This window comes from Dromiciops gliroides, chromosome 3, assembly GCF_019393635.1.
Source record: "Dromiciops gliroides isolate mDroGli1 chromosome 3, mDroGli1.pri, whole genome shotgun sequence".
Lineage (NCBI taxonomy): Eukaryota > Metazoa > Chordata > Mammalia > Microbiotheria > Microbiotheriidae > Dromiciops > Dromiciops gliroides.
In genome coordinates, this window is record NC_057863.1 from 321,777,992 (window position 1) to 321,803,609 (window position 25,618).

Here is a 25,618-nt window from a genome sequence, read left to right on the forward strand (position 1 = left end):
CTTCTATGCTTTTATGTAAAAACCACATTTGTCCAAGAGCAATACATCACAGGACTCTTGTCATCTTGAAACAAGCTCCTTCACGATGCTCTATCCGCACCTCTTTTGGCTTCCAATTTTGTAGTATCACAAAGTCTGAGAAAAAAAAATAAAATGTAAATCAACAGGATTGAAAACTCTACACCTTCCTGACAAGAATAAGAATCCCAATTTCAGGGGCAGCTAGGTGGAACAATGGATAGAGTACTGGCTCTGGAGTCAGGAGAACCTGAGTTCAAATCCAGCCTCAGACACTTGACACTTACTAGCTGTGTGACCCTGGGCAAGTCACTTGACCCTGATTGCCTCACACACACACACACCCAAAAGAAGTGGTCGAAGGCACAACAACCACACCAAAAAAAGAAAAAAGAATCCCAATTCCATTTCACTTTCTCTGTGCCTATAAACCAACTAATCTAGTCATCATCGAGGCTGGTGTTTCACAATATGTGCTATAAGCCACATATTATGTGCCTTAAATTTTGTCTCTTGTGTTTTTCTAAATGAATCTTATGTTATTTGTTCATAGGCATTACAAATAATGATTTTGGACGATTTTACTGCAAGGATTCTGCTACAATTTTGTTTAAACTGAAAGGTTCCACCAATGTAGAAATGTTTGAGAACCACTGATCCAGGCAAGACTGTAGTTATTTGGACTGAGGAGTTCCCATTCCTCAGGTGAAAGTGGAACCAGAAGCAAAAAAGGGGGGGCGTGGGGGACTCCCAGACGCATGACCTTGGCTCAGATGTCAGTATGATCTGAGCAACTGCAGAGAAAGAAAAACATTCATTCAGGGAAGGTGAGAGTACAACCTTATCTCTAGATTAGAGGAATTTTAAAGTGCCAGTGTCGCCCCCTCCCCCAACCATTAGGGAGCACATAAAAATTGCAGGCATTTATGTAGCCCATTGAGGTTCGCCAAGCACTTTATAATCATTAATTCTTTTTTTTTTTTTTTTTTGCAGGGCAATAAGGGCTAAGTGACTTTCCCAGGGTCACACAGCTAGTAAGTGTCAAATGTCTGATGCCAGATTTGAACTCAGGTCCTCCTGAATCCAGGGCCGATGTTCTATCAACTGCTCCACCCAGCTGCCCCCTATAATCATTAATTCTTGATCCTCTTAAGAGTTGATGTACAACAGGTATTATTCTTGACATTTTGCAGAAAGCAAAAATTAAGGCTTAGTTTATATGATTTGCCCATGGTCTAATAAATGTACAAGATGGAATAGGAACCCTGACTCCAAGACACCTTGCTATAGGCTGAACATGCTGCCTGCTTCTTCTTTCTCTTTTCACCAGTGGCCCTGGAAGGTTGAACTGTCTTTCAGCATTGAGCCTACCAATGATATTTTTAAATGGCTGTTTACCCTCCCTGGCTAGGAAGACGGGAGAACACTAGAAACACTGCTCTACTTCTTGTTTACTCTGTCCATTTGATACTCAGAGGTATCTTGTGGAAGTCTGAAAGTGGGAAGTATGTGCTGCTATTCCAGATATGTCAGAGCAATGGTAGATAATCTACTGTCCTTAGGATGGAGCTTCATGAGTAATTGAAAGAAGGCTAGGTCTTGGCCATTCCCAAATGGGTCAGCACCCCCAAATGTACCACCGTGGTTCTGCCTCTGGGGTAAGTTTGGCATAGCAAGAGGTTCTCTTAAGATACACTTGGGTTTCAATTGAGAAATGGACAAAGGATATGAACAGGCAGTTTTCTGATAAAGAAATAAAAGCTATTTATTGCCATATGAAAAAAATGCTCTAGATCACTATTGATTAGAGAAATGCAAATTAAAACAACTCTGAGATACCACCTTACCCTATCAGATTGGCTAACATGACAAAAAAACAGAAAATAATAAATGTTGAAGAAATTGTGGGAAAATTTGAACACTAATGCATTGTTGGTGGAGAGCAATTTGGAACTATGCCCAAAGGGCTATAAAGCTGTGCATACCCTTTGACCCAGCAATAACACTACTAGATCTGTATCCCAAAGAGATAATAAAAAAGGGAAAATGATCCTCATGTACAAAAATATTTATAGCAGCTCTCTTTGTGGTGGCAAAGAATTGAATATTGAGGTGATGCCCATCAATTGGGGAATGGCTGAACAAGTTGGGGTATATGAATGTAATGGAATATTTTTGTGCTGTAAGAAATGATGACCAGGCAGATTTCAGAAAAACCTGGTAATACTTAAGTGGAATGATGCTGAGTGAGGTGAGAAGATGCAGGAGAATATTGTTCACAGTAACAGGAACATTTTGTGATGATCAATTGAGATAGACTTAGCTTTTCTCAGCAATACAGAGATCCAAGACAATTCCAAAGAACTCATGATGTAAAATGTTCTTCACATCCAGAAAAAAAGAACTATGGATTCTGAATGCAGATGGAACCATTCTTTGTCTACTTTTTTTGGTTTGTTTTTTGAGGTTTTTCCCTTTTGTTTTGATTCTTCTTTCACAACATGACTGACTAATGCAGAAATATGTTTAATGTGATTGTACATATATAATCTATATCAAATTGTTTTCTGTCTTGGGGAGGGTGGAGGGAAGGGAGAGAAAAATTTAGAACTAAAAATCTTATGAAAACAAATGTTGAAAACTATCTTTACATGTAACTGAAAATAATAAAATACTTTTATGATTAAAAATTTTTTAAATAAAAAATAAAAGATAAACTTGGGTTTGACTGGGATTAGCATATATCATGATATAATTCTTCTTCAAACACTTGTGTTGAGGTAAGATAAATAGGTTTTATGGAATAAAAGAAAGAAGGGAGTATCTAACATAATTCCCTTTCTCACTCAGTTCTCACTTTGATTTTCTTATCTTTATCTTCAGACAAGAGCACTTCTCAGGTCCCTTTATTCTATTTTCTTGGTTGTAATTTTATATTTTATCAGATCATTCTTCATTATTAGGTAGGTAGTTTGATGATACAGTAGATAGAGCTCTGGCCCTGGAGTCAGAAAGATGTTGTTTCAGTCATGTCCAACTCTTCGCGACACTATTTGAGGTTTTCTTGGCAAAGACACTGGAATGGTTTAGTATTTCCTCCTCCAGTTCATTTTATAGGTGAAAAACTGAGACAAACAGGATTAAGGGATTTACCAAGGCCACACAGCTAGGAAGAATCTGAAGCTGAATTTGAATTCAGAAAGATGAGTCTTCCTGACTCCAGGCCTGGCACTCTATCCACTGTGCCACCCAGCTGTACCAGGCTCAGGAAGACCTAAGTTTGAATATAGCTTCAGACACTTACTAGCTATGTGACCCTGGGCAAGTTACTTAACCTCTGTTTGCCTCAGTTTCCTAATCTGTAAAATGGGGACAATTATAATACCTACCTCCCAGGGTTGTTGTGAGGATAAAATGAGATAATAATTTTAAAGTGCTTAGCATAGTGCCTAGAACAAAGTAAACACTATATAAATATTAACTATTATTATTTGTTTTTTGGGACATGGCAATGACGGTTAAGTGACTTGCCTAGGGTCACTAGTAAGTGTCAAGTGTCTGAGTCCGGATTTGAACTCAGGTACTCCTGAATCCAGGGCCGGTGCTTTATCCACTGCGCCACCTAGCTGCCCCCCAACTATTATTATGATTAATAGTGATAATAATAAAAATAAAACATACCATTTAACACCTGCTTCACCATCTCTATTCCTTTATTCAGAATTCTATTTATAACTCATCTACTAATTCAGGAAACAGACTCTGAGTGTGATGTACCACCTAGACCCTGGCCGTCTTTAGTGTCTCTCCTTTAGTTTTCCGTAAAGCTTTCAAAAAATGAACAAAAATATTTTGATAACCTCTTCTAGTATGTGATAAGTTTCAGGACCTTAAGAGGATGTTTTGTGTTTGTGTGTGTGTGTGTGTGTGTATGTGTGTGTTGTAAAAAGTGCTTTGAGCCTTATGAGCAACCCTTACATTTTTATCAATGAAGTAATACCTGCTATCCTTGATCTTCCATAGGTAAATGCGGACTCCAAGGCTCAGAGTGATCCCCAAAATGAAAAATATCACAAACCGAAGGATTGATGTAGAAGGTTTTAATATTATGGAACCTTTGAACACAAAAAAGGTATGTTTAAGTATATCATCACCAAGTTAACAAATTTCAGCCTAGGGGCAGCTAGGTGGTGCAGTGGAGAGAACACCGGCCCTGATTCAGGAGGCCTCAGACACTTGACACTTACTAGCTGTGTGACCTTGGTCAAGTCACTTAACCCTCATTGCCCTGCAAAACAAAAAACGAAACAAAACAAACACATGCACACACAAAATCCCACAAATTTTAGCCTCTAATTTTGATCCATTTATAAAAGGATTGTTCAAATTTTAATGACTTTTCTATCTCACTCATATTGCTGCCATTTTCCTGTAACATGGTAGAGAAGTCTCTAACACCTCCCATTTGCATATAGAAAAGGTGAACAATTTCATCTATCACATATCAGGTTGTTGAGGGATATTTATTACCCTTAATAAAAGAACACCATTTCCTAACATTTCCTGAAGAGTAAAGAATTCAGTTCTGTCACTAACCTTGGGCACATTATTTGATGTCTGTATGTCTATATCAGTGCAAATGAAGTCATAACTTATCACCAATATTGTTGCAAATGTAGGAGAGGTTAGGGATATTCTTGTGGCATAAAGATAAAATGAAGCTATTAAGGACTAGAGAGGCAGTATAGTACAGTGGATAGTGCAACAGACTTGGAGTCATGAAGACCTGTATTCTTTTTTTTTTTTAAATAATAAACATTTTTATTTAAAGTTTTTATTCCAAAATTCGATTCCTCCTTACCTCTCTCCCTTCTCCCCTCTCTGAGGCAGTAAGCAATGAGATATAGCTTATACATGTACAATTATGTATTAGAAAACAAATAAAAGGGAAAAATGAAAGAAATTGAAATATAGTATACTTCAGTCTGTGTTCAGTCAATATCAGTTCTTTCATTGGAGGTGGAGAGTATGCTTCATCATGAGTCTTTTGGGATGGTCTTGGATCATTGATCGCATTGTTGAGAATAGTTGTCATTTATAGTTCTTCAAACAATATAGCCATTACTGTGCACAATATTCTCCTGGTTCTGCTCATTTCACTCAGCATCAGTTCATGTAAGCTTTTCCAGTTTTTTCTGAAATTTGCCTGCTCATCAAAACAGCAAATTTCTTGAGCTCAAGGAGCTTACACTCTAATAGGTAAAATGAGATAGCCATAGGAAAATTTTTTTTTTATGTTTTTTTTTTTTGCAGGGCAATGGGGGTTAAGTGACTTGCCCAGGGTCACACAGCTAGCAAGTGTCAAGTGTCTGAGGCTGGACCTGAACTCAGATACTCCTGAATACAGGGCCAGTGCTCTATCAACTGTGCCACCTAGCTGCCCCAGGAAAATTTTTAAGAATCAGAACACAAACTTGGATATAATTAAATGTACTATTGTTACTTCATTTAAATAATGTACAACTCTTCATGACCTCATTCGGGATTTTATTGGCAAAGATTAATGTAGTTTAGACATTTCCCTTTCATGCTCATTTTATAGATGAGGAAACTAAGGAAAATAAGGTTAAGTGACTTGCCCAGGATCACGCAGCTAGTAAGTTTCTCAGGGCAGATTTGAACTCATAAAGATAAGTCTTCCTGATTCCAAGCCTAGCACTCCATCCACTGTACCACCTAGTCATCTGTATTAAATGCACAGGAGAGTTCAAATCAAAGAGTATCAGCAAGGAGAGGACGAATTACTTTTCGTCAGAAAGGATGGGAAATTTTGTGGAAAAGCTGGTGTCTAAGCTATGCTTATACAAAGATAAGTCTTTGCATATGCCTCTGCATATTTATGCAAAAATAAATGTATTTCGACAAGTGCAATTGAAGCTTGGTTAAGTCAATCAGTGCCTACTATGTGTTAGCAACTGTGCTAAGCACTGGAGATACAAAGAAAAGTAAAAGACAGTCCCTTCACTCAAAGAGCATACAATCTAATGGGAAAGACAGCGTTCAAACAGCTATATACAAACAATTCATGGACAGAACAAATTGGAGATATTCCTGCAGGGAACGCATTAGAATTAAAAGGGATTGGAAAAAGTTTCTTGTGGAATGTGAGGCTATATTTGGGACTTGAAGGAAACCAAGGAAGGCGGAAGGAAAAGTTGAGAAGGGAGAAAATTCCAGGAATGGGAACAAAGTGAAAAATACCCAGAGTCCAGAGAGGGGGTGTCTTGTGCAAGGAACAACAAGGAAGACAGTGGTACCAGATTACAGAGTATATGATGGGGAAAGGGTGGCAATATAAGGTATAAAGAAGCTAGAGAGGTATGGGAGGAGGCTATGAAGGAATTTGAATACCAGATGATTTTAGATTTGTTACTACTTCTAGGAGTATACAACAGAAAGAGCAAAGAAAGAGAAAAAGGAGCCATGTGTATAAAAATATGTTATTTTTGTAGTAGCAAAGAACTGGAAACTAAGGGGCCACCCATTTCTTGGGGAATGGCTAAACAAATTATTGCATATTAATAGAATTGAGTATCATTGCAGCATAAGAAATAAGAAAATAGATTATTTCAGAGAAATCTGGGAATACCTGTTTGAACTGATAGAGTAAAGTGAACAGAACCAATAGAACAATTTACACAATAACATTAAAAGAAAAATAATTCTGAAAGACCCAAGATCTCTGATTAATGCAATGACCAACTATTGTTCTAGAGGACTGATAATAAAGCATGTTGTTTAACTCTTTATGAAAGATGATGGACTAAATATACAGAATAAAATATACATTTTTGGGTGGTGTAAGACTGGTTTTTTTTTACTATTTATATATGTGTTACAAGGTTTTTCCTTTCCTTTTTTCTTTTTTTTTTTTAATTGGGGGAGGGTGTGAGAAGAAAGGAATGTAAGGCTAATACAAAGGGGAAAATTTGTAAAAAAAAAAAAAAATTAAAGATCAGAGACATTTTTTAAATGCAGAGAAGAAAACAAAAGGAAGGTCCAAAAGAATCACAAACAAGAATGTTTTGAAAGCTACAGGTTTGAAATTATTATATGCTTTGAATGAAAAACAAATTGTGTATGAAAGAGATCTGCAGTTTCATATATACTCTTTCTCTGTTCTGCTATGCATAAGGAAATTTCCATTTTATTTGGTATTTGTCAAGTTCAAAATAAAATTTTAAAAAGACAGATTGTCATTCTGGTACAATGTGATTTTTTTCTTTTTAAAAATTGTTATTTGTTTTAAATATTCATTTTTAATTGTTTAGTTCCAAATTTTGTCCCTCTCTTGAGGCCCTCCCCTACACTTTGAGAAGGCAAACATAAGGATATCAATTATAAATGTGAAATCATGCAAAACATATTTCTATATTATAGCCATGTTGCAAAAAGAAAAGGCAAAAAAATAAAGTAAAGAAATCAGACTTCAATTTGCACTCAGAGTTCATTAGGTCTATCTCTAGAGGTAGATAACATTTTGATCATGAGTCCTTCAGAATTGCCTTGGGTCATTGCATTGATCAGAGGAGCTAAATCTTTCACACTTGATCACATCATTACAATATAGCTGTTACTATACAAAATGGGTACAATCCTGTCCCTCTTCAAAACTCTGTTTTGCTTCTGACCATTGCTTCGTTTAATTTGCCTTGCCTCTTATTATATTACATCCCCCCTTACTCTTATCCCCTACCCTTCCTACTTCCCTGTTGGGAAAGGTAAATTTTTATACCCAACAGTGTGTGTCTGTGTGTGCGTGTGTGTGTTCTTCCCTCTTTGAACCAGTTCAAATGAGAGTGAGGTTCAATTATTGCTTACCACCCCTCGAATTTTCCCTTCCACTGTAAAATCTGTTCCTCATGCACCTTTTTTATGTGAGATAATTTTCCCTATTTTTCCTCTCCCTCACCCCTTCTTTCAGTGGATACCTCTTTCTCATTGCTCCATATATTTTTTGAGATCATCGCAACATAACTGACTCACACCCTTATCTTCCAACAAGGGAGACTCCTTCTAACTGCCCTAATAATGATAAAGGTTTTAGGAGTTACATGTATCATCTTCATCTATAGGGATGTAAAAAGTTTAACTTTCTTAAGTACCTTATGATTTCTCTTTCATGATTACCTTGTTATTCTTCTCTTGAATTTTGTGTTTGAATGTCAAATTTTCTATTCTTTTCTGGTCTTTTCATTGAAAATGCTAAAAAAAAAAAAAGTCCTCTATTTCATTGGTTCAGTCATTTTTCAGTCATGTCTGACTCTTCCAGCTATCATTTGGGTTTTTTTTTCTTTGTGTGTTTGTTTTTTGGCAAAGATACTGGAATGGTTTGCCATTTCCTTCTTCAGCTCATTTTACAAGTGAGGAAAGTGAAGCAAAAAGGGCTAAATGACTTTCCCAGAGTCACACAGCTAATAAGTGTCAGAAGCTGGGTATGGACTCAGGTCTTCCTGACTCCAAGTCTAGAACTCTATTTATTGTACTGCTTCACTTTTTCTTGTTTCATTAAATGTGTGGTTTTTTTTTTTCCTTCTGCAGGATTATACTTAATTTTGCTAGGAAGGTTATTCTTGGTTTTAATCCTAGCTCTGTTGCCTTCCAAAACATCACAGTTCAAGCCCTCTGTTTTAATGTGGAAGGCATTAAATCTCATGTAATCCAAACTGTGGTTCTACAATACTACATTATTTCTTTCTGGTTGCTTGAAGTATTTTCCCTTTGACATGAGAACTCTGAAATTTGACTACAATTTTCCTGGGAGTTTTCATTTGGGTATCTCTTTCAGGAAGTGATCATTAGATTCTTTCAACTTCTATTTTACCCTCTGCTTTTAAGATATTGGGGCAGTTTTCCTTGATAATTTTTGAAATATGATGTCTAGGCTCTTTTTTATTGTGGCTTTCAGGTAGTCCAATAATTCTTAAATTGTCTTTCTTCAGTCTCTTTTCCAGATCATTTTTTTTCTGATGAGATATTTCAAATTTTCTTCAGTTTTTTCATCCTGTAGAATTTTTTATTGTCTCATGAAGTCATTAACTTCCACTTACCCAATTCTAATGTTTTTTAGGAATTAGTTTCTTCAATGAATTTTTGTACCTCTGTTTTTATTTGACCAATTCTGTTTCTTAAAGAGTTCTTTTCTTCAGTGAATTTTTGTGTTTCTTACTATTAAATCAATTCTATTTTAAGGTGTTACATTCATATTTTTGTGCCTCTTTACTGTTAATTCTCTTTTCATGATTTTCTTTCATTACTCTCATCTCTTTTCCCAGTTTTTCCTCTACAATATTTCTTTAATTTGTTTGGCTCTTCAAAGAATTCATACTGAGCTGATATCCAAACTGCATTTTTCTTTGAGGTTTTACTTTTAGTTGTTTTCACATTGTTGTCTTCTGAATTTGTGTCTTCATCTTCCCTGCCATGTAGTAGCTTTTAATGGTTAGGTTCTTTTTTTTGTTGCTTGTTCGTGTGTGTGTGTGTGTGTGTGTGTGTGTGTGTGTGTGTGTGTGTGTGTGTGTGTGTGTACTGGTCTCTGCTCAGCTGAGGGTGGTGAGATACTGTCCAAAGCTTTATATTTTTTATCCCTGTTGTTTTTAAAGCTAGTTCTAAGAATCTTTAAATATTCAGTGCTTCCAAACTGTTATGGTTCAGGGTGAGGTGTGTCACTGCTTTCCTGGTCTTTAACCCAGGAAGGGGCCCTGCTCCTCTGAAGCCACAGCCACTTCTCCCTGCCTTGGAAATCCAACCCAAAATTGTGTATGGACAATGAAACTGCCAAACAGCACCTGTTCTCAGTGTCAGCTTAGGGACCCCTGTAATCTCTTTCTGACCAGTTGTCCAATCCCTTACTCTCTGTGGTCTGAGATCTCCAAGTTGATAAATCAGATAATGAGGTATTAAGGCATTAAAATAAATGTAAAGATATGTCCATGTACTATTAACCTTCCTATGAAGGAGTTCTCCATGATGGAATTAGAAGAGCAGGTGGTCATTCACTAGATGTAAATTAGCCATGCCAGGCAAGGGAGAGAAGATGAAGAGATGGAAGAAAACTGAAGGAATTGGAGAAAAGAGAAACTCTTCCTCTCATCCCTAAGCTCCAAGGTATGGAGTGTTGCAACAGAGCTAATTACCATTAGATGACTCTAGACTCAGAAGACACAGACTTAAAAAGGGGATACAGGAAGCCCTTTCAAGGAAAAGTGACCAAAGTAATTGAGAACTGAACTGTGGAGAAGAGCTGACTCTTCTGAATGACCCTTGGTTTCTGGCATTTGTACAATATTAAACATTACTTCCACACTGGTATAAACAAGATAATTGTTCCCTTTGTTGATTTCTCTCTCTTTTGAAAGATAAAACTATCAGCAGAACAATTTAATCATCTACAGATTGCTTTGTTTTTTATCAGAAAAGGACCTCCATAAGAATTCTACATATATTGAAGATTCTGCCTCTATACTGTCTCTGTGACAGTGATCCAAAAGAGGAACTGGTCGGCTTTTTCCTGTATTTCACTAGGTAATGTGTAGTATACTCCTTCCATGATACTAATTTTGTTTATTTATAACTGTTGATCCTCACTGAAATACTGTATTCCACAGAGATATATATCTTCTTAATCGAGAATACAATACTTCTGTGTCTCCTATTTAATCTGTCATCTTCAAATGCTCACTCCCATTCACTGAACATAGACAATCTACTGTCAAGTCTTGGTCCTATCTATACAACTTCTCTAGCATCCTTCTCTCCACGCACACAGCCACACATTAGTTCAGACCATCATAACCTTTCACTTGGACTATGGAAATAATCTTTTAATTGAAGGAAACCAAGGAAGCGAGGAGGAAAAGTTGAGGAGAGAGAAAATTCCAGTAAATATATTTTTCCCTTACTGAGATTAAATTAGTTCCTTTTTACCTGTCAAAGGAGAATGAATAGGGGATAAAACCAACCATTATTGACAGAGGATTGAAAGAAGAAAAGATTCATTCCAAAATATATATAAGAATATCTTTGTTCTATGTTTAGTTCTCTCTCATTTGTTTTTGAGGTAGCTGTAGATGTTAAATTTGGGTGCCTCTTAGAACATGACTCTCTCAAGAAGAAATGCTTCTTACCTTGGGCTCCATATTCTGTGGACAGATTCTTGTTCCCAGTCAAATGGGAAATGAAACAGGTGACATTAGACTCATTGAAGTGATTCCTTATACACATGCTTTTCACAGTCACTGTCCTGTTGTCATGAGTTTCATTCACAGTGAAGCAGTCTCCCTCTGGGACCCAGGAGATCTGGGCAGCTGGCTTCCCAACAGCAGCCTTGCACACAACAGTCCCATTCCCCATCTCAGACAGGGTTACTGTAGGGGGCACTACAGAAGATGAAAATAGAAATTTAGATAACGTTACCTGTTTTCCAGTTCTGGATCTGGTTACCCATAACAGCCTGACAGAAGCTGTTACTTACCTAGCACACTGAGGTGATAGATAGATTGGAAATTCCTATCAGGTGCTACAACAACACATTTGTAATATCCATCATTATCAGTGGTCACTGAGTCTATCCTAAGTGTGTTGTTCCATTCAGGTCTAATTTCCCGGGTTATTCCTTCACCAGAGCAGTTTGTTTCCTTGGTTTCATTCCTGTCACTTCTGTAGGCTAAGATACAGGGAGTGTTGTCTCTGAGATGTATTTCCCATGTAAGCATTAAATAATTCTTTATTGGGTGAAAACAGCAGGAGAGGACAGCCATGGTATTCACCAGTACAGACATGGATCTGGTAACTGGACATAAAAACAAGAGAATCATAAAGACTTTTCTGGAGCAGCTCCTCCCAGAGCATCCTTTTAGGGCTATACCTGCTCCTGACCTAACTCCCAGCTTTGTGAACTTACACATTCATGGAATGAACACTTAAGAAAATCCCAAAATGAGTGATGGGAGAAAGAGGAATTGGGACCCTACCGAGTGATTTTTCTACCCAGAGCAGTTAATAAATCAGGTAATAAGGTGTAAAGGCATTAAAGGAAATGCAAAGACATGCCTGGGTACTATCAAGATTCCTCTAAAGGAGTTCTCCTTGCTAGAGTATGAAGGGCAGCTGGCCATTACCTAGAAGAAAATTAGCCATGCCAGGGGGAGAGAGAAGAGGAATAGTGGGAAGAAAGAGGAAGGAATTATTGAAAAAGAGAGAAAATGTCCCTCCCAAACCAACCTTCCAAGTCATGGAGTCTTGCATCAGAGCTAATTGCCTAATAGGAGACCATATACCATATCCAGCAGACACAGCATAGAAAAGAGAGGGACAGGAAGCACCTTCAAGAAAAAGTAGGCTGGGTAGTTGAGAGTTGAGCTGTGAAGAGGAATAGATTCAGGAAGACAAACTAAGTGCCCCATCCTCCATCAGAGACACTGTGCCCAGTAGAGCAGCAGCATATGGACTCCTAGAGAAGAGAAGGGACATGGGGCCCTGCAGTGCTGGAGGCCTACATCCCCTCTGTGTTCAACTTACTGCCATAACTACTGAGGAAAGAACATTACCATTGAAGCATTGGTGTGACACTTGTCCAGTTGACGGGTTGTTTGGTAGAATTTGATTCGCTGCTCGTGTGCTTTTATATTCTGCAGAGAGGAAAACAGACATTGATATATCTTCATCATAAAAGCAGGCTTATGGTTGCTTGCAGATCAGAGCACAGTCTAGGAGAGTAGTAAAAATACCTCTCCTTAAATCACACTACCCTAGAAGAACTAAAAACTTACAAATTTCTAGAAATATTGCTGAAAACAGCTGCACAGACCTCCTGAAGCTTGGGACACTGCACCCTCCACCCTGGAAGGAGTGCCCCACTTTAACAAACAGTTAAAAGTCAAGAAATAGACTGGGGAAAATGAGCAAACAAAAAAAATGGAGACCACAGAAAATTTCTACAGTGACAAGGAAGATCAAAATACACCCTCAGAAGAAGACAGCAAAGTCAAAGCTCCAACATCCAAAGCCTCCAAGAAAAATATGAATTGCTCTCAGGCTATAGAAGTACTCAAAAAGGACTTTGAAAATAATGTAAGAGAGATAGAGGAAAAATGGGAAGAGAAATAAGAATGATGCAAGAAAATCATGAAAAAAAGTCAACAGCTGGGCAAAGGAGACACAAAAAAATACTGAAGAAAATAACACCTTAAAAACAGACTAGGTCAAATGGTAAAAGAGATACAAAAAGCCATTAAGGAAAAGAATGCCTTGAAAAGCCAAATGAACCAAATGGAAAAAGAGGTACAAAAGCTCTATGAGGAAAAAATACTCCTGAAAAATTAGGATTGAGCAAATGGAAACTAAGGACTGTATGAGAAATTAAGCAACAATAAAATAAAATTAAAAGTATGAAACCATAGAAGGCAATGTGAAATATCTCATTGGAAATACAACTGACCTGGAAAAATAGATCCACGACAGATAATGTGAAAATTATTGGACTACCTGAAAACCATGTTCAAAAAAAAAATCTAGACATCAATCCATACATACACCTTGACCTAGTAAAACCACTACTAGTTTGCTATCCAAAAAGAGATAAAAACCAAAAAAAATAAAGGACTTCTATGTAAAAAATATATATGGTAGCCCTTTTCTGGGGCAAAGAATTAAAAATTGAGGAGATGCCCATCAACTGGGGAATGGCTGAACAAAAATGTGGAATAAGGTTTTGATGGAACAATATTGTGCTATAAGAAATGATGAGCAGAATGTTCTCAGAAAAACCTGGAAAGCCTTACATGAGCTGATGCAAAGTGAAATATACTGTATACATAGGAATATCAATATTGTAAGATGATCAGCTGTGAATGACTTAGCTATTCTCAGCAACACAATGATTCAAGCCAACTCTGAAGGACTTAGGCAAAATGTGATCCATCTCCAGAGAAAGAATTGATAATGTCTGAATACAGATTGAAGTATGAATTTTTTTAGTTTCTTTTTCTTAAGTTTTCTGTCTGTTTTATTTCACAACCTAATATGGAAATGTTTTGTATGACTACACATGTATAACTTATACTGAATTGCTTGAGTTTTTAAGTGGGAAGAGGGAGGGAGGAAGAGAATTTGGAACACAAAGTTTTAAAAATGGTTGTTAAAATTCTTTTTACATGTAATTGGGGGAAAATAAAATTCTAAGTAAATGGGGGGGGGAGAAAATACAGTAAATCCCAACAGCAAAAAAGAATGCTCCAAATTACAAATAATAAGAGAAATGCAAATCAAAACAACCCTGAGGTTTTCCTTGAGATCCTGAAAATTGGTTAAGAACAAGTCGCAAAGAGTCAAAAATGTTGGAGGGGTTGTGGAATGATAGGCACACTAATACATTTTTAGTGGACCTCTGAAATGGCATAACCATTTTGGGGAGCAAATTGGAATTATATAAATAAAGTGACTAAAATATCTATACTCTGAACCAGAGGCTTGTTTGCTGAGCACATAACCCAAGGAAATTATTCATAAGAAAAAAGTCTCTGTATACTCCAAAATATTTCTAGCACCACTTAATAGACACCCATCAATTAGGGAATAGCTAAACAAATTGTAGTATATGAATGTAATGGAATGTCCCTGTGCTGTAAAAAAATTGTTTGTGTAATAAATTTAGAGAAGTATGGAAATATCTACAAGAATTCATGTAGAATGAAGTAAGCAGAGCCAAGAAAACAATATACACAATAATTACTAAAATTGATGAAAACACCTACACATCAAAAAATCAAAAGTAAATGTAACAAAACTATAAAGATCAAGCAAGTATTCAATGAAGAGATAGGTAAGGAAACCACCAAGCCACTCCTTTGTGAAGATAGAAGATTCAAAGGTCTTGAACATTGAACATTTTTGAACTTTTTCAATATATCAATCACTTGTTCTGATTTTTTTCTCTCTTAAAAAATGATATTTGTTATATTGATTAACTCTGAGTGGGGGAGGGGGGATAGTAGAAATAACTTGTATGATATAAAATATACAAGACATTTATAAAAACTTATTTTTAAAATCTTATTATTAAAAATTAATTAACTTAAACTGGATATAAAGAGCCAAGGAGATTAGTAAAAATTTTGAGCTTGAGTGACAGAATTATTTGTAAAAACAGAGAAGTAAGGAAAGGAAGTGAGTTTGGGATGGAAAATAACGAGTTTGTTTCTAGACATGCTGAGTTTGAAGTTAATGGGAGCACAGCTAAGTGAAAATATCCAGGAAGTAGTTGGAAATGTGGAATTAAAACTAAGTAGGGACATTAGGGATATTATATATACGAATTCTTCGTGAGTGATAAACACCTTCTTTATGGATATCCTTTACATTCAAATAATTAGAGTAAAAGAGGGGAGAAGAAAATGAAAGGAAAGAGAGAAAAAGATTAAGGGAAATGGAAAAGCCAGCATCTCCTACTTATTACACCTTATATCCCCAAACTCCACTCTACTCTTTTACACTGTTGCATCCCAACTGAGGCACAACCAGCATGTGATCAGCTCTTCACCCAGGTTCAGAGAAGGTGGGGTCCAAGTTGAGAGACCAAGTGTAAATTCAAAAAAAAAATGAGACCAGGCTACTTCTTAGTGGTCTGTAGAATGTCAGAAGATAAAGGTCTGAAACAAGTGAGAAAATCAGTTGGAAAAGCAACACACCTGAATTGCATGGGCGTGAAGGAAACAGGGGTTATCATTGCACACAATAGAAATGCAATGACTGTTGGCATTTGTTTAAGCCTTCCGGGAAGGGGAAGGGGAAGGGGAAGGACTGAAGATGTTCCTGGCAGATCTTAGAACTCTGTCAAATGAGTTCATGAACTTATTCAAGAACTACTATATAAAAGGCAGTGTTATAACCACTGCTCATGTTACAAAAACTAAAATTACACAGCCAGACAAGTCACTTCACTACTCAATAAACTCCAAACTCTTGAACCTCCACAACCTGTTATCACTTTTCCTTTCCATCCTTTTATCATAAATCTACCCTACTCATTAAACAGGGGCAGAGCCAAGATGGCAGAGAGGAATCAGCAAGCTACCTGAGCTCTCCTTCTGTTCCCTCAAAAAGAACATTAAATCAAGCCTCTGGACAGATTCTGAAACTACAGAACCTGCAAAGAGAAAGAGAGACACAGTATTCCAACTAGAGATAATTTAGAAGGCTTCAGGAAAGGTCGGTCTGACTCGGGCAAAAGGGAGGCACAGTGCAGGGTGGCAGCACAAAGGCAAGGGGGTTGGGGCAAGTCAGCAGGAAGCTGCAGGCCACATCCAAACAACTGAGGTCCCCTGGATCCTGGCTCAAAAATCTGGTGGGGCAGCAGGACAGTGGCAAAACCCACCTGCCCCAACTGAGAGGGCAGGTTTCCAGCTGGAGGGCCACACACAGGATAGGCGTGACTAGGCCCACTGATCCCAGCGTGCTCATACAGGAAGTCTAGGGCAGGGGAAATCCACATACCATAGAGGTCTCAGTGTAAAAAACCGGAGACACAGCCCCTATACCCCAGCACAAGAAGTTCAAAACAGGGACCCTGGTGCCCCCAGAGCAGACCTCAACTTAAAAAATAAACAAGCTGCAATGAGTAACAAGAAAAAAAGAGCTCTCACTATTGAGCACTTCTGTATAGAAAGGGTTGAGGCAAAACCAAACTCAGATAAGGACAATACTCTCAAATTGCCTATATGTGAAACCTCAAGAGGGAAGTTGAATTGGTCTCAAGAACAAAAAGCCTTCCTGGAAGAGATCAAAAAGGATTTTTAAAATCAATTGAGAGAGGTAGAAGAAAAAAATCAGAAAGGAGCTCAAAAAGGATTTCCAAAGTCAATTGAGAGAGGCAGGAGAAAAAATGGGGAGAGAAATGAAAGCAAAACAAGAAAATTTTGAAAAAAGAATCAGCAGCTTGGAAAAGGAAGGACAAAGATTGACTGAAGAAAACTATTCCTTAAAAAATTCATCTGGCCAAATGAAAAAAAAAAAGGTGCATAATCTCACTGAAGAAAATAATGCCTTAAAAAATTCATTTGGCCAAATGGAAAAAAGGTGCATAATCTCACTGAAGAAAACAATGCCTTAAAAATTAAAATTGGACAGTTGGAAGATAATGAATCCATGAGACACCAGGAATCAGTCAAGCAGAATCAAAAGAATTAAAAAATAGAAGAAAATGTGAAATACCTCATTGGAAAGACAACTGATCTGGAAAACAGATCGAGGAGAGACAATTTGAGAATCATTGGACTGCCTGAAAGCCATGACCAGAAAAAGAGTCTAGACACCATATTTCAGGAAATTATTAAGGAGAACTGACCTGATATCCTAGAATCAGAGGATAAAATCATCATTGAAAGAATCCACCGATCACCTCCTGAAAGAGACCCCAAAAGGAAAACTCCAAAGAATATTGCAGCCAAATTCCAGAATTATCAAGTGAAGGAGAAAATACTCCAACCAGCCAGAAAGAAGCGATTTAAATATCATGGAGCCATAGTCAGGATTGCTCAGGACCTGGCAGTTTCAAAATTAAAGAACCGCAAGGTTTGGAGTATGATACTCTGGAAGGCAAAGGAGCTTGGATTGCAGCCAAGAATCTATTACCCAGCAACAATGTGCATTTCCTTTCAAGGGAAAAGATGGACATTCAATGACATTGGGGACTTTAAAGGTTTTCTGATGAAAAGACCAGAATTGAATAGAAAATTTGATCTTAACATACAAGACTCAAGAGAAGTTTAAAAAGGTAAACAGAGGGGAATAAAATTACTCAATTAGGTTAAATTGTTTACATCCCTACATGGGAAGATAATACTTATAACTCATGAGAACTGTAAATGTATTTGGGCAGACAGAAGGACTATACACAGAGGGTATAAATATAAATTGTCTTTGATGTGATGATACAAAGAAAATTAAGGGGTTAAAAAGGGAGTCTATGGGGAGAAGAGGAAAGGAGAGGTGAAATGGGGTGAATTACATCATATGAAGAGGTGAAAAACAAAACCTATTACAATAGAGGGAAAGAAGGGAGGGGTGAACATTGTTTCAACCCTACTCTCATCAGAATTAATTCAAAGAGGGAATAACATATACATTCATTTGGATAAAGAAACATCTCGTTCTTTAGGGAAGGGAAAGGGAAAGGGAAAGGGGGGACTGATAGAAGGGAGGGCAAAAGCAAGGGAGAAAAGGGGAAAGAAAAGGAAGGAGGGTGATAAAAAGGGAGGGCAGATTTGGGGAGGCAGGCAAAACATTGGGGAAGCAGGAATAAGGTGAAAGAAGGGGGAAAAGCACAAAGGGGGTAAATAGAATGGAGGGGCATAGACAGTGATAATAACTGTGAATGTGAATAGGATGAACTCTGCTATAAAACAGAAGCCAATTGCAGAGTGGATTAAAAACCAGAATCCTACAATATGCAGTTTACAAGAAACACATCTGAAGCAGAGAGATACACTTAGATGAAAGGTAAAAGGCTGGAGCAGAATATATTATGCTTCAGCTAAAGTAAAAAAAGCAGGGGTAGCAATCCTTATCTCAGACAAAGCACAGGCAAAAATAGATCTCATTAAAAGAGATAAGGAGGGGCAGCTAGGTGGTGCAGTGGATAGAGCACCAGTCCTGGAGTCAGGAGTACCTGGGTTCAAATCCAGCCTCAGACACTTAACACTTACTAGCTGTGTGACCCTGGGCAAGTAACATAACCCCAATTGCCTCACTAAAAAAAAAAAAGAGAGAGATAAGGAATGAAATTACATCTTGCTAAAAGGTACTATAGATAATGAAGTAGTATCAATATTAAACATGTTTGCGCCAAGTGGTATAGCATCCAAATTCTTAGAGAAGAAGTGAAATGAGTTACAAGACGAATTAGACAGTAAAACTATACTAGTGGGGGATCTGAATCTCCCCCTCTCAGAATTAGATAAATCTACCTGAAAAATAAATAAAAAAGAAGTGAAAGAGGTGAATAGGATACTAGAAAAGTTAAACATGATAGATGTCTGGAGAAAACTGAATGGGGATAGAAAGGAATATACCTTTTTATCAGCAATACATGGCACATTTTCAAAAATTGACCATGTATTAGGGCACAAAAACATCATAGTCAAATGTAGAAAGGCAGAAATAGTAAATGCATCCTTCTCAGATTATGATGCAATAAAAATGACATGTAAGAAAGAGCCAGGGAAAAGTAGACTGAAAATCAATTGGAAATTAAAGAATGAATGGGTCAAACAACAAATCATATAAACAATCAATAACCTTATCCAAGAGAATGACAATAATGAGACAACATACCAAAATCTATGGGATGCAGCCAAAGCAGTGCTTAGGGGACATTTTATAGCTCTAACTGCTTACATGAATAAAAAAGAGAAAAGGGAGATCAGTGAATTAGGGGTGCAACTTAAAAAGCTAGAAAAAGAACAAATTAGAAATCCCCAGTTAAATACTAAACTAGAGATCCTGAAAATTAAAGGAGAAATTAATAACATTGAAAGCAAGAAAATTATAGAATTAATCAATAAAACTAAGAGCTGGTCTTATGAAAAAACCAATAAAATAGATAAAATATTGGTTAACTTGAATTAAAAAAAAGAAAGAAGAAAACCAAATTACCAGTATCAAAAATGAAAGGGGTGATGCTACCACCAATGAAGTGGAAATTAAATCAATAATTAGGAACTATTTTGCCCAACTGTATGCCAATAAATATGACAATCAAAATGAAATGGATAAATATTTACAAAAATACAAACTGCCCAGGTTAACTGAAGAGGAAATAAAATCCTTAAATAAGCCCATATTAGAAAAAAAAATGGAACAAGCCATTAATGAACTCCCTAAGAAAATATCCCCAGGGCCAGATGGGTTTACACATGAATTTTATCAAACATTTAAAGAAAAATTACTTCCAACATTATACAAATTATTTGTAAAAATAGGTGAAGAAGGAGTTCTACCAAATTCATGTTATGATACAAATATGGTGGTGATACCAAAACCAGGCAGAGCAAAAACAGAGAAAGAAAATTATAGACCAATTCCCTAATGAATATTGATACTAAAATCTTAAATAAGATAATAGCAAGGAGATTACAGTAAGTGATCACCAGGATAATACACTATGACCAGGTGGGATTTATAGCAGGAATGCAGGGCTGGTTCAACATTAGGAAAACTATTAACATAATCAACCACATCAATAAGAAAACTAACCAAAATCATATGATTATCTCAATAGATGCAGAGAAAGCTTTTGACAATATACAGCATCCATTCCTAATAAAAATGCTAGAGAGTTTAGGAATAAGGAGCTTTCCTTAAAATAATAAGCAGTATCTACCTAAAACCATCAGCAAGCATTATAGGTAATGGAGATAAGTTAGAGGCCTTCCCAATAAGATCAGGGGTGAAACAGGGATGTCCATTATCACCCCTATTATTTAATATTGTACTAGAAATGTTAGCTTTAGCAATCAGAGAAGAAAAAGGAATTAAAGGAATTAGAATAGGCAAGGAGGAAACAAAACTATCACTCTTTGCAGATGATATGATGGTATACTTAAAGAATCCTAGAGAATCAACTCAAAAATTACTTGAAACAATTAACAACTTTAGCAAAGTAGCAGGATATAAAATAAATCCACATAAATCATTAACATTTCTATACATGACCAACAAAGTCCAGCAGCAAGAGATAGAAAGAGAAATTCCATTTAATGTAATGGTAGATAATATAAAATACTTGGGAGTCTACTTGCCAAAACAAACCCAGGAACTCTATGAACACAATTACCAAACACTTTTCACAAAAATCAAATCAGATCTAAATAATTGGAAAGATATCAATTGTTCATGGATAGGCAGAGCTAATATAGTAAAAATGACAATACTACCTAAATTAATTTACTTATTCAGTGCCATACCAATCAGACTACCTTAAAATTCTTTTATAGAGCTAGAAAAAATAATAACAAATTCATCTGGAAAAACAAAAAGTCAAGAATATCAAGGGAAATAATGAAAAAAAAATCACAGGAAGGTGGGTTAGCTGTACCAAATCTGGAGCTTAACTATGAAGAGGCAGTCATCAAAACTATCTGGTACTGGCTAAGAAATAGAGTGAAGGATCAATGGAATAGGCTAGGCACAGGAAACACAGTAGTAAATGACATTAGTAATGTAGTGTTTGATAAACCCAAAGACTCCAGCTTCTGGGATAGAAACTCAGTATTTGACAAAAACTGCTGGGAAAACTGGAAGATGGTATGACAGAAATTAGGCATAGACCAACATCTTACACCTTATACTAAAATAAGGTCAAAATGGGTACATGATTTTGACATAAGAGGTGATACCATAGGTAAATTAGGAAATGAAGGAATAGTCTACCTTTAAGATCTTTGGAAAGGAGATCAGTTTATGACCAAACAAGAGATAGAGAATATAATTAAATGAAAAATAGATGATTTTGATTATATTAAATTAAAAAGGTTTTGTACAAACAGAAGCAATGCATCCAAAATTAGAAGGGATGCAGAAAGCTGGGAAACAATTTTTATGGCCAGTACTTCTGATAAAGGCCTCATTTATAAAATATATAGGGGACTAAATCAAATTTATAAGAATCCATGTCACTGACCAATTGAGAAATGGTCAAAGGATATGAACAGGTAGTTTTATGATGAAGAAATCAAAGCTATTTATTCCCATATGAAAAGATGCTCTAAATCTCTAATGATTAGAGAGATGCAAATTAAAACAACTCTGAGGTACCACCTGACACCTATCAGATTGGCTAAAATGACAAAAAAGGAAAATAATACATGTTGGAGAAGCTGTGGAAAAATTAGAACACTAATGCATTGTTGGTGGAGCTGTGAACTGATCCAACCATTCTGGAGAGCAATTTGGAATTATGCCCAAGGGGCTATAAAGCTGTGCATACCCTTTGACCCAGAAATACCACTTTGGGGTCTTTTCCCCAAAGAGATCATAAAAAAGGGAAAGGGACCCACACGTACAAAAATATTTATAGCTTCTCTTTTTGTGGTGTCAACGAATTGTAAGCTGAGGGGATGCCCATCAAACTGGGGAATGGCTGGGCAAGTTGTGGTATATGAATACAATGGAATACTATTGTGCTGTAAGAAATGATGAGCAGGAGGAGTTCAGAGAAACCTGGAGGGTCTTGCATGAGCTGATGATGAGTGAGATGAGCAGAACCAGAAGAATATTGTACACAATATCATCAACATTGTGTGTTGATCAACTGTGATAGACTAGATTCTTCTTACCAATCCAGTGGTACAAGAAAGTTCCAAAGGACTCATGACGGAAAAGGCTCTCCAAATCCAGAAAAAAAAGGAACTGTGGAATATGGACACTGATTGGACCATAATATTTCTTTTGATTTTGGTGCTGTTGTTTTTCTTTTTTGACGTTTTTCCTTCTTGTTCTGATTCTTCTTGTATAACATGACTAATGCAGAAATATTTTTAATGCTATTAAATAAATAAATCTACCCTGTTTATGACCTATGCTTAAAATGAGCTAGTCCTTCCCTTCCATTTTTTTTGGTGGGGGGGGGGGAATGGTGGTTAAGTGACTTGCCCAGGGTCACACAGCTAGTAAGTGTAAAGTGTCTCAGGCTGGATTTGAACTCAGGTACTCCTGAATCCAGGGCCAGTGCTCTATCCACTGCACCACCTAGCTGCACCCCCTTCCCTTCCTTTTTGTGCTTTTCCATTTCTTTCTTTTGCTCACCACATTCCTAATATATAGAATATTCTCCCTACCCCTACCTCTGAATTGAAAATCTTACTTATGTTTCAAAAACAAGCTCAAATGTAGCCAAGCATAAAACAATGCCAAAAATATAAACCAAAAATTAGGGGGAAGAATTTTTATCTCTTTTGCCACTATAGCATTATTGTATCTTAGTTTACTTGTCTTAATAATGTGAATAATAGTGGGCTACATAGCTTTGCTCTGTTCCACAGACTGTACCCTTAATCCTGGCAAGCTATGTTATAAAAGGGTGCCATTTGTCAAAAGATAGACCAGGAGACATGTGAAAATACTGGCTCAGGTCCATCACTACAATTAGAATTAAAATTCCAAGTATATATTTTGAGAGGGTTAAGAAATGTCAATTTCATATACAAAGACTAATTATTATAATGAGTATCATTACATTGGACTTACCAACTGCTATGATCACAATGATGGTCAGTAGCCCACATGTAAAAAGCTTTCCAAAAGAGGCCATTTGGATTTCCCATCCAAGCTCTCCACACCTTTCAGTCACTCTAAATTCAGTTAGTTACAGACCAGGGGTGAGTTTCTCAATCACCTCATCTTCTCAGAGTCCCATGCCAGAGTTCTATATATCTATAGCCTTCTTCCTTCTCTCTTTGTTTTCTGGCTGATTAGCAACTTTGGATAGAGAGTTCTTTCAGTGACTCATAAAGACAATAGTTTTCCTGGATTGAATCCTATGGTGAAGACAGAAGAAGGAGATCGGTTTAGGCTGACCATTGATTTCCTGTTTCATCTATTGTGCTGTAATCAGTTAAATTGTGCAACAAATATCTGGATTAACTATTTTTTAAAGTAACAGAAGTTTACAAATGCAACTTTGAAACATTATTTTTCATTTTCTCCCTCCTCTTCTTCCTCCTCCTCCTCCTTAATTTACATTGCATTTAGTTTTCTGTTTATATGTTGCATCCAGCCAAAAGAATATAAACTCCTTGTTAGCAAGGAGTGCTTCATTTTTGACTTTATATCTTCCTTGCCTAGTATGGTACCTTGACATTAGTAGATGTTAATAAGTATTTAACGAATTAATTTGACTATATTAAATCCTTCATTTAGAAAATCTAATTGGTCATACATCACTTGGCATTTGTATTTCACATGTTGTTCCTTGACATAATAAAACACAGTTTAATGAAGTTGTTTCCTACTAGTTAGACCAAGCTGGCACCTAATAACTTTTATCTTGCAATGTACAGAAATGATGCATTCATTCAGATGGGAAGGGAAACTAGATGGAACACAATATCTTTCCTATATTGCCTCACAAACTAAACAAATAAGATCATCAAAAATAAATGCTCTTTACTGAGAGGCAGCATTGTGCAGAGCAGAGGTGTCCTTTTTTCATTATTTTCTTGTATCACTCTCATTTCTTTTCCCAATTACTTCTCTACCTCTCTTATTTTATTTTTTAAATCTTTTTTGAGTTCTTCCAGGAATTCTTTTGCAGCCAGAGACAAATTCACATTTTTCTTTGAGGTTTTGCATATAGCTGTTTTGATTTTAGTTGTTTTCTTAGAAATTTATGTTTTGGTCTTCCCTGTCACCAAAGTAACTTTCTTTCTTTCTTTTTTTTTTTTTTAGTGAGGCAATTGGGGTTAAGTGACTTGCCCAGGGTCGCACAGCTAGTAAGTGTTAAGTGTATGAGGCTGGATTTGAACTCAGGTACTCCTGAATCCAGGGCCAGCACTTTAAACACTGTGCCATCTAGCTGCCCCTATATTTACTTTTAACATTATGTTAAAGATTGGTTCTGTTTTCTGGGTGCAAAGGGCACTGTACCAAGCTTCAGGGTACTGTTCTCAGAGCTAATTCTGAAGGTCTTTAAGTTTTCAGTTCTTCCAAGGTAGTATGATCTAATGAGAGGTTTGGTCACTGTTATAATGGCCTATGCACCAGTCTGTGAGCAAGCACAAGCACTCTTTCCTTCCCTGGAACTGTGGCCAGGGTCCCTGCTCCTGCTAGTTCTCCTCACCCTGGGACTGCAATTCAGAACCATGTAAGGGCAATGCAACAGAATCCTGCACACAGTGCCAATAAAGGGTTCCCTGTAATCTCCTTATGACCAGGTGTCTGATCCCCTTGCCATTTATGGGCTGAAAACTCTAGAAGCCACTGAAGCCAATTCAGTTTTCCCCAAGGCCTACTGCTGGCTTGCTAGAGCAAAGTCCATACTGCAACAGCCTATGCTGGACTGTGCTCCACTCTCACCTCAGTGAGCCAGACATTTCCTTCTGATCTTCTAAATTGTTATGGGGTAAAACATTGTTTTACCCAATCTTTTTGTCAATTCTGCCATTCCAGAATTTGTTCAATTATGTTAAAGTTGTTTGAAGGGAAACTTGGGAGAGCTCATCTGAGTCCCTGCTTTTATTATACCATCTTGGCTCCCAATAAATTGAGCAGAGGTATCAAACACATTGCCTGCAACACATACAATTGTAACCACATTAAAATATAATTGAGAAATATTTAACAAAATAAATGAATATAAACCATAGATAATGTAAATTTGTGGTTTTCAAAGTTAACATGCTATTTACAGAGATCCATTTCTTTTTTTTTTTCTTAGTGAGGCAATTGGGGTTAAGTGACTTTCCCAGGGTCACACAGCTAGTTAAGTGTTAAGTGTCTGAGGCCGGATTTGAACTCAGGTACTCCTGACTCCAGGGCTGGTGCTCTA

At 36.8% G+C, this 25,618-nt stretch overlaps 1 protein-coding gene across 2 annotated transcripts; it reads right to left on the reverse strand.

Annotated features, from left to right (window-relative positions):
* LOC122751055 (cell surface glycoprotein CD200 receptor 1-like) lies at window positions 1–23,539 on the reverse strand. 2 transcript variants are annotated; one of them, XM_043997988.1, is made up of 6 exons: window positions 23,320–23,539; window positions 12,627–12,707; window positions 11,552–11,869; window positions 11,205–11,456; window positions 4,019–4,133; window positions 1–135 (listed from the first exon to the last, which is right to left on the reverse strand). In XM_043997988.1, exons 1-6 carry the CDS (start codon window positions 23,381–23,383, stop codon window positions 81–83), a joined length of 885 nt encoding a protein of 294 aa, XP_043853923.1. In that variant the 5' UTR covers window positions 23,384–23,539; the 3' UTR covers window positions 1–80. The 2 variants fall into 2 exon arrangements, with proteins under 2 accessions (XP_043853923.1, XP_043853924.1); XM_043997989.1 differs by lacking the exon at window positions 4,019–4,133 and having other exon boundaries at window positions 33–135.
* Window positions 23,540–25,618: the final 2,079 nt, after the last annotated feature.

Bases quoted from the DNA above. Each gene is read 5' to 3' on its own strand.
- LOC122751055 (XM_043997988.1), bottom strand. From the start codon at position 23,383: ATGGCCTCTTTTGGAAAGCTTTTTACATGTGGGCTACTGACCATCATT. The intron at 11,870-12,626 runs GTAATGTTCTTT...TTTTATGTCCAG, and splicing joins GTCACACCAATGCTTCAATG to TTACCAGATCCATGTCTGTA. The intron at 11,457-11,551 runs GTAAGTAACAGC...CATCTTCTGTAG, and splicing joins CTATCACCTCAGTGTGCTAG to TGCCCCCTACAGTAACCCTG.